The 10011-nt window shown below is 46.0% G+C and overlaps 1 protein-coding gene across 13 annotated transcripts in view; it reads right to left on the bottom strand.

The window, feature by feature from the left end:
* ADGRB1 (adhesion G protein-coupled receptor B1) overlaps positions 1–10011 on the bottom strand; it is a 698686-nt gene that overhangs the window by 339205 nt on the left and 349470 nt on the right. For all 13 annotated transcript variants that reach the window (XM_069621727.1, XM_069621731.1, XM_069621729.1 and 10 more), the window contains 4 exons: positions 8995–9159; positions 6972–7073; positions 6144–6247; positions 1–173 (listed from right to left, as the gene is read on the bottom strand). The exon at positions 1–173 is cut by the window's left edge and continues 22 nt beyond it. In XM_069621727.1, coding sequence (XP_069477828.1) covers positions 1–173; positions 6144–6247; positions 6972–7073; positions 8995–9159 — 544 coding nt within the window. The remainder of the gene's footprint in view (positions 174–6143; positions 6248–6971; positions 7074–8994; positions 9160–10011) is intronic.

Raw genomic sequence — 10011 nt, 5'->3', positions numbered from 1 at the left:
CTGTGATAGGCCCGGCGGAAGATATCGGTCAGGTTCCTGAGGGCCTCGATGGTGGCCAGCAGATCGCCACTGTAGCTGGTTCCGTCCTGAGAGATCTCCACGAGGTTCTGGATAACCTCCGACACTCCTTCTCCCATGAGCCCTCTCTGAGCCTTTGCAAGATGTTCCCTGGTCTGAAAACAAATGATGACATGGGACAATAAGATACATGTTTGCTTATGCTTGCATTTAATGAGCTGTATGAAGGTATGGCGTTAAAGCTTAAACTCCTCTGACTCCTAATTGGTGGTCTCAAAAAATGAAGAGTTTCAGCATTGTGATCTTGGACCAAAGGTGGTAAAACATCCTTCCTGGTTACAGTGTGACATCTGTTCTAGGCATCAGTCATAGAGCATCAATCCGCTTATTGACATTTCACCTTCAGCATCTCATCTCCAACTTGGCAGTCACCTTTAGCAACACCCATACGGCATGTCCTACCTCGCATGACCCTAATCATCCCTCTATCCCGGTGCAGGGAATAACGCATGTGACCTTGCATATGCAACTAGGGACTATGCAAGAGACAACAGCTCTGAATGCGGGCACCAGAAATGGAATGGTCATTTTGGCCTTTGACACAGTTGTGTTCATGGTCAATACACTTTTAGATAATGTGCCAAGAAACGTTAACATTTCATTTGACTCTCAGTCAGGGGGCAGTGGAAACAAACCAGAACTTCTTCCAAAATGAGGCTTTTATAGTCAGCACATAAAGAAATCATATGATGACACATGTATATATTTATTTATTTATTTACTTATTTATTTTTTTGTTTTATGGATGATATATAAGGCAACCTCTGGGAAACACAGTCTCTTTGCAGACTCACCAGTGTAAAGGTGGACAGGGAGGGTCAGATCTTCTAACCCTTGTCACAGTTGGATCAGGATAGTGATAAAGGAGGGGGGTACACAACAGAACCTATACCACAAGCATCCTAGTGCATGGCATAGGAAGGCAGCCAAATAACAAGGAGGGCAACCGTTCAGGAAAGGGGAGAGAGGACATAAGAGGCAAGTACCTACAGACACCAGTGTGAGCAGAGGTGAATGGGCTAGCAAGGCCTGAGCTCATCAGCCCCAGGGAGGAAAGAGCAGATGGTTAGGAAAGAGCTACCAGGAGTCAAGAAGAGGCAATGTAAAGATAACGGTCTCTCACTCACGAACCATGCTAGACCTACATGACCAAATGTAAGGGTCAAAGAGTCTTAGAGAGGTACCGCAAGGACAGGGAGGTGCCAGGGTGTTGTCTCTCATGCAAGGAGCAAGCTGGAGCTACATGACCCACCGTAAGGGTCAAAGAGTCATAGAGAGGTACCGCAAGGACAGGAAGGTGCCAGGGGGTGGTCTCTCATGCAAGGGGCAAGCTGGAGCTACATGACCCACCGTAAGGGTCAAAGAGTCATAGAGGAGACACTGCAAGGACAGGAAGGTGCCAGGGGATGGTCTCGCATTCAAGGAGAATACTTGAGCTCCATGACCAACCGTAGGGTCAAAGAATCATAACGCAGGTACTGCAGGGGCTGGAAGATCCTAGGGGATGGCCTCCCAGTCAAGGAGCATACTGGAGCCACGTGACCAACCATAAGGGTCAACGAGTCAGAGAGGAGGCACTGCAAGGACTAGAAGGTCCCAGAGGATGGTCTTGCATTTTAGGAGAATACTGGAGCTACGTGACCAACCATAGGGTCAAAGAGTCATAGAAGAGCCACTGAAATGACTAGACGGTTCCAGAAGACGATCTCTCACTCATGCACCATGCTGGAGCTGCATTACCAACTGTAAGGGTCAAAGAGTCATAGAGAGGCACTACAAGGATAATGCTACCAACTGGATTAAATCGTTCCTGGACACTTCTCTGACAATGCTATCAACTGGATTAAATCAACTGGATTAAATCATTCCTGGACAACAGACATATGAGAGTATTCTCCCCAACCACCTCAGCCGAACCTGCGCCAGTACCTTTGGGGTCCCCCAAGGTTCATGTGTATCCCCTACCCCCTATAATGTTTTCACTAAACTTTTGTTTGATGTGCTTGATGATCTGGGTGTGACCTACACCAATTATGCCGATGACACCCAGATACTAATCCCTATCACGGGTGATTACACAGTAGACTCCAAATCCCTAAATGACATCTACTATGTCATTCAAGCCTGGATGGCACAACATGAGCTCTGTCTTAATGATGACAAGACAGAGCTCCTCATCCTAGGCACACAGCAATGACTTAATAAGCTGAACCCTTTGTTCAGCTCCTTCAATATCGACAGAACCTCCATAAGAGTCTCCAAAGATACTAAAACCCTCAGAATCTACCTTGACTCTACCCTCTCCCTACACAGATTAACAAATGCAGTCGCAGCTGCATCTGCCTACACATGCAGGCTGATTACAGCATGTCGCCCGTTCCTCTCTACTCAAAACTGCATAACCCTTGCTAGGACCTTGGTCATGTCCAAACTTGACTACTGTAAAGCACTGTACCAAGGCACTAACCAATGTAATCTCGACAAACTCCAGATCATACAAAATAACGCCATCAGAGCAGCCCTTAACATATAGTCAACCTCGGTCACTTAGTGCCATATGCCAGAGCCTACTTATCCTTTGATACAAGCTCCAAACAGCCGGAGGAGTTAGCCTCTCACCATCAGAAACTTGCCCTCCCTGAATCTATTCAAACACAAAGCCAAACTTTGGCTAGTCACCTTAGCCGACTAATCGACACTTTGAAAACCTGATTACGTGGTACTGCTTGCCTAACCTGTATTGCAAGCGTATTCCACTGCTTTAATTACTGTTCTGTGCAATGTCATACTGCTATATAACCACTGCTTGAAGATATGCGCCCGGTAGCCTCTGGGCCTGGTTTGCGCTATACAAATCAAATAAATACAAATACAAATAAGGTCCCAGGGGATGGTCTCTCACTCTCAGAGCATGCTGGAGCTACGTGATCAACCATAAGGGTCAAAGAGACATAGATGAGGCACTACACGGATGGGAAGGTCTCTTGAATGGTATCCAACTGAAGGAGCATACCAGAGACGAGAGACCAACCAAAGGGTCAAAGAGGTCTTTGAGGAGATGGTCTTGTTTCAGGATTGAGTGGTTCCTTCTCTACAAGCGAGATACATGGTGTTCCAGAAAGTGGGCCCGGTGGCCCCAGTGACTTACCTTCCACGTTTTCCTTCTTAGGCCGCAGATGACAAGGCAACCGGAAATTACTGATGTTAATGTCCATGTGGGTCAATACCTGGGTATGCTAACCTGGAAGTGTACGGCTAACGAACTGTGCATTTACAGCAGTAAACTATATCCATTCCAGTACAATGTGCTTTTCATTAAACACTTGAAAATACACATTATTATTGGCTAGAACTATTAATTCAGCAGCCTTATATGTAAATGGCAATGAATTGAGCTAATTGAGTTCAAGCACATGCTTCTGTGGCCTCTGACACAGTGCATGTCAGAGGTTTGAATCCCGGCTGGCCCGAACTACGCTTTCATCCCTCCTAGTCAATATAATGAGTACTATTGAGATGGGTGATTGCAACAACTGCTATGCACAGTGCTGCAAAGTGGTAAGCAATGGGTGCAAACACAATACCATGAAGCAAAATATTGTTCTATTTTGAACCATATCACTGTGTCAGTTTTCTTCAAGGTTATTGTTTAGGATCCAGGAACAGAAGGAGGATTCATTCTGCAGGCTATCCAGGATGCATGATCAAATGGACAAGTTAAAATGGCAACTTTCGTTGCCGTGGTGGGCATCTGATGCAAGGCATGTGTTAGATTTTACAGTCTGGTGGACCTTTCAGAACAATGTGAGGACGATCAGATCTCCTGCGGCAACCAGATACAGACCCAGAATGATCATCTAAGGAGCTTCATCCTTATCATTGTCAAAATATGTATGCCACTCAAAGTTATGGTTTGAGCCCATCAGAAACCTGCTCCCAGTTCTACCTTCCTCCTTATGCTGCACACATCGAACAGCCGCACATGTTGCGCCAGCACACTTACACCATATAAACTCTACACCTCCTCCGCCAGCTTAATGCACACAGCACTCAAGATGCGCTTGAAAAACATCCTTATCGTCAGGATAGACCATCCTGGAAGGATGAAAACACTGATGGATCCTGTATGGATTCACACCATCCAAGTGCCCTCAACGCAACTTGCTTAAAACATGCAAGCACGTTCTTCACTCATCACCACTTCCGGTTTCGCATCTTGCCTCTCCTTCTCCTTCCAGCAGATTCCCCTTCCTACTCTCATGCAGGGCTTAGCGACAAGAGGTCACCAAAATGGAAAAAGTTGAACAAAACAAGACTGCTTTACATTACATTTAATTACACTATGTAACATATGCATCAATGGCCCTTCTAGAGCAAGAGGGACCCCTGGTTATTGGAGAAGGTGACACCTGCCAAGACATGACTGGTGATGAGCAACCTGCATACTTTAGCCCCTGCCAAGACATGACTGGCAACGAGCAACAAGCATACTTTAGCACCTGCCAAGATATGACTGGCAACGAGCAACCAGCATACTTTAGCAACTGCCAAGACATGCCTGGCAATGAGCAACCTGCATACTTTAGCCCCTGCCAAGACATGACTGGCAATGAACAACCAGTATATTTTAGCACCTGCCAAAACATGACTGGCAACGAGCAAACAGCATACTTAAGAACCTGCCAAGACTTGACTGGCAATGAGCAACTTGCATACTTTAGCCCCTGCCAAGACATGACTAGCAATGAGCAAACAGCATACTTTAGTCCCTGCCAAGACATGACTGGCAACGAGCAACAAGCATACTTTAGCACCTGCCAAGACATGACTGGCAATGAACAACCAGTATATTTTAGCACCTGCCAAAACATGACTGGCAACGAGCAAACAGCATACTTAAGAACCTGCCAATACATGACTGGCAACAAGCAACCACCAAACTTTAGCACCTGCCAAGACATGACTGGCAGAGAGCAACCAGCATACTTTAGCATACTATAAGGAGAGCCTCGAAGTAGGAGAGGCACAACAAGAAGAAAGCACACCCACCTCGGGTACAGCTTGCAGGGAAGGAGAAGGACCGCGTTGTGATTTACCCACCCAACCCACCCAGAAAATGGAAGTATGACAAGGGCATGAGACGCCGGGTAGCGGTTTTGGTATCCCCTGCACTGGGGACTGTATCTGTACCCATACAGTCCCCCACAACCCACCATTCTCTTCTTTTTATGCACTTATCAGACTTACCCAGTTCTGCTGCTGTAAACACAGAACTTGCCATTTGCTGGCTACACTACCCCGTTTATTGCTCCATTATCTATGTATTTGTATATATTATTATGTATCTGTTCTCCTCTGCTCTGCATTTTCCCCTCTCCCCCTTCCATGCACTTTTCCGCCTTTCCCTTTCCCATGCACTTGCACGTTCTCAATGTCACTGGGCCTAGTAAGATTGTTGTTTTGTTCTCTCCTGTTTCCTCTCCCTTGCCTTGTCGCGCTCTGAAACACTTGAGTACGACCGCGATACAAATAAAATATCATATCATATCATATCTGCAGCCAAGACATGACTAGCAATGAGCAACCAGCATACCTTAGCACCTGCCAAGACATGACTGGCAACGAGCAAGCAGCATACTTTCTCAAACTAGTCTTATTAAAGTGACTCTCAGGATGAGCCTTGGTGAGCTGTGGAGTATCCATTGCAAACCCGCTAATGGAAAAACTATTTGTGGAAAACAATAAACAGCGCCTTGTGTACATCAGACTTAAAGTGTATGTGGCCGCTGTACAAAAAGACTTACTTGGGAAGACAAAGCACACCAAAGAAACACTAAATAAATGAAGTGCGGGCTACTCCTCATACCTTTCCAATCTATTATCTAGCATATGTTACCCTAGGTTTATATTAATGAAATGGGACTTGATAGTAGCATCCACTGGCAGGTTCTTGTAGCAAACACACAGAGACTGTGTTGCCGACTGAGGTTGTCCAAGACCTGGAACTGATGTATGCTGCTGGGTGCAATGCCCCCCCCCCCTGCGCCCCCACTGTCCCTACTTACCATCTGCTGAACAGTTCTGTAATCCAGGGACACGCATTTGATGTAGGTGGGTCCTTCCCAGTAGGCTTCTCCATTATCCAAGGTGCATCGTCTCAGGATCAGCCCTAGGTAGATGCAGAGAAGGAACAAGAGCAGCAGAGTAGGGTGTAAGGGTAGGCATTGAAAGATCTGCCACATATCATAGTTCCCCAAGAGGTATAGGCCTTGAACCTGTGGAAGAGCAAATTACTCAACAGTGCAGTGTCCAAGGTGAGTGTAGGCAGCTAAGTGTTTATGAGTAGATGAACTGGCGGTGAAGAAGCCTACGGATACAACGCCAGAAGTAATGGCAAAAAAGTATACAACATGGTGGGTAGAAACTGGGGTGGGGGGGTTGGTTGGGACATACAGGGTCAACGGAAACGGGATGGCAAACAGGATGTGGGGGGCCATGAATATGTGAAGTGTCTTCCCATGGTAAAAGTGGGAGATGTTTGGAGAAAGTACAGGCTATCTGCTTCAAAGAGTTTTGGCATTAGGAGGCAGGCTGTGACTGAGTAGTTCATGGGATACACTTGTTATTCAAATATAGGTCGTCAATATGTTGTGCCTATATTTCTGACATGTTATAATCAAGTTTACAAAGTAGATCTTTTTGTCATCCACCTTTATTTGGTCTAACGATTGAGCTTGCAGTGTTAGCAACAGTATTGCCATGTGGTCGTATTTAGTGCCGCCAATAGGTGATAGGAGGGTATTGCAGTGATGTGATTGGGCACCTTCAAGGCGTAGGGGCCCTGGATCGTCCTACTGAGTAACACAGAGGTGAATAGTGGTCACTTTTCTCACCGGTGGCATTGCGTGGGCATCGAACAGCAGCGGCCTCCCCACCAGGCGTCTCTTTCCAGACCACCGAGTTGTAGGTCTCCTCCGGGCAGATTTCATGAGGCTCTGAAATGTTAATAAAGAATATGACGTGTTGCTATAGGTTTTCTGGTTCCAAATATGCAAGTTTGGAGTTGATCTAAAGGAGATGGTGTATGTTTGCTATGTTAGCTGCCAGGCACACTGTTCTTGTGCGGTGTTAATGCCGGCAGTGATGGTATATCCATCCAATAACTAAGGGGCACACCTGCACAGGGCCTGTCATTATCACTGAACTTAATACAGACTACAGGATAAGTTGCAGCTGATATTGAGTGTGATGTACCCATAGTTCCTTCATCTGTGGATCTAGATGACCCCTTTAGCCCTTACGCAAAACAAGCGCAAAGCTCTGAGGGCTCCTCTCTACCAGAGGGTTGATTGTGCCAATGTTCTCTGGCAAAAGTATTTTGCATACAATATGCATTTTGACAAGATGCCTTATGCTCTTTTCATGATACAATATTTGAGGCCAGACGAGCCCTTAATTCCCTCCTCTCACATCATGGAATGCATAAGTGCAATTGTGGGTTTGCAATGTGTTAGGCAGAACTGTGAATGGATCTTTGCCGAAGTTCGACAGGGCACGCATCTCATCCTACATCACATTTACAGTTGCAATGTGGGTTTGTTGGGGTGACACTTGGCAACTATTGCTAATATGTACTTTCATGCCAAGAAATCAGGCTGAACTGGTTACCTCCAGAGGATCACATCCACAAGTCTCTCTGACGTTCCTCATTACAGCATGACATCATTTCCTAGACATCAATGTAATGATATGATGACACACAGTTGATTGTATGATGTTTACCACCCAACAGGGCCTTGGCCAATAAGTACAATGTAAAATTTGAAACAGAAGTCAACAAAAGGTTCTTAGGCCGGTGGCAAGATGTTATATGCTGCAAGCCAAAAATCTCAAAGGAAGGATATAGCCATTACCCCATGCCAATAATCTCCAAGGAAGCACATAGACTTTGAACCAGGACTTCAGTTTCTAAGGAAGGATTTATGCTTTCCACCAGGATTTCAATCTCTAAGGAAGAACTTATGCTTTCCACCAGGACATCAATCTCTAAGGAAGCATATTGGCTTTGCATCAGGCCATCAATCTCTAAGGAAGGACATATGCTTTCCACCAGGACATCAATCTCAAGGAAGGACATAGGCTTTCCACCAGGCCAAAGATATCTGAGGAAGCACATAGGCTGTGCACCAGGACTTCAATCTCTAAGGAAGGACTTATGCTTTCCACCAGGATATCAATCTCTAAGGAAGCATATTGGCTTTGCATCAGGCCATCAATCTCTAAGGAAGGACATAGGCTTTGTGCCAGGACATCAATCTCTAAGAAAGGACATAGGGCCTCATTACGAGGAGGGCGGCCACGTAATCAATGGTGCCGGTAAGGGACCGGCACCATTCATTACGGGCCGCCACATTACGGGTCTGCTCGCTGGTGGAGGTAAAGACGTCTGGTCCAACCAGACGTCCTTACCGGCACCCGCGAGCAGACCAGGATGCTAACAACGAGCCCGTTATTAATGGGCCCATTGTTAGCATCCTCCCCATTCCCATTTAGCCCTATGGGGGCTCAAATGGGAATGGGGATGCACCGGGTTCCCGGTCCCGAGAATGGGAACTACCTGGCCCGCCAAAGTCGGCCTATGTCCTTCCTAAAAGCGGCATGGCTACCTCCAAACTCGTAATGAGGTCCATAGTCTCTGCACCAGAACATCAACCTCTAAGGAAGGACATAGGCATTATGTCAGGGCATCGATCTCTAAGGAAGGGCATAGGCTTTTCACCAGCACATCAATCTCTAAGGAAGGACATAGGGGTTGAGCCAGGACATCAATCTCTAAGGAAGGACAAAGGCTTTGCGCCAAGAAAAAAATCTCTAAAGAAGGACATTGGCATAGATATATTGAAGTGGAGATCATACCTGGGCATTTGTTATCATTGCACTCTTTATTTTCCTCCGAAGGTCCTTGGCATTTCTCGCCCTCAAAATATGGTCCATCACAGAGTCGGTCCCGCATCTGCATACCTCCACCACACGTGGTCGAACAGCTCCCCCAGGAGCTCCAGAACAACCATGTTCCATCCACTGTAAAAGATGAAGTTGAGAGTTGTTGAAGTGCAATATAATAGCATGTTTCTGTTGCCCTGGGACAGGCACTTAGAGTCCATACTGCATCATATGTAATGTGATGTAAAATGAGACATTCTGTAAACATACGTTATACTGTGTACAGTCCCTGACAAAGGGCATCAGTGACAGTGCTTCACATATGAAGATATTCCACATTGTGCATTGTGCAAGGTATACTTTTGTATTTCTTTTATAAGGAAATGAATGCAGCAGACCATGAGTATACAACCTTTGGCTCTTCAGATGATTTGAACTACAACACCCATCAGCTCTAGCCAGCATTGTCTATAGTGAAGGTTAAGGAGAGTTGTAGTTCAAAACAGCCAGAGAGACACAGTTTGAAGACCCTGTGGATTGCTGACAGTTTGGGAATATTTAACTTACTGTACAAGTTGCCTCAAGCTATCCCAGTTTGGAACTTATTTCCGCTAAATTGTGGTTTGGAGGGTAGTATTGCCACTATTGTTACTGTTATTAATCTTCTGTAAGGTGCTCATCTGCCATAGGTATGTCCTTTCAGTGACACAGATTTCCAGATGCTATGGTCCAACATTGCATATCAAAGGACCATTTAATGCATACTTGGCAAACTGATATCCACTTCAGAGGTTGTGGTCTTGGGACACAAGGGGGCCAGCAAGACATTGCATGATCAATTTCACAGTATGAGAGCGGCATGGGGGATCTAGCCATTACACGAGGGTCTGCCGACCCAGTAATGCAGCTGGATGCAATGTGCACGGTTGGAGGATGGTGTGTTTGGCTGTGTCACCTTCTAATTGTGGAGGCGTGTGTGGTCGAGATGTG

The sequence above is a fragment of the Ambystoma mexicanum genome, chromosome 5q (assembly GCF_040938575.1).
Source record: "Ambystoma mexicanum isolate Mex_15411 chromosome 5q, UKY_AmexF1_1, whole genome shotgun sequence".
In the NCBI taxonomy this organism is placed as follows: domain Eukaryota; kingdom Metazoa; phylum Chordata; class Amphibia; order Caudata; family Ambystomatidae; genus Ambystoma; species Ambystoma mexicanum.
This window is presented reverse-complemented; position numbering and strand designations above follow the sequence as displayed.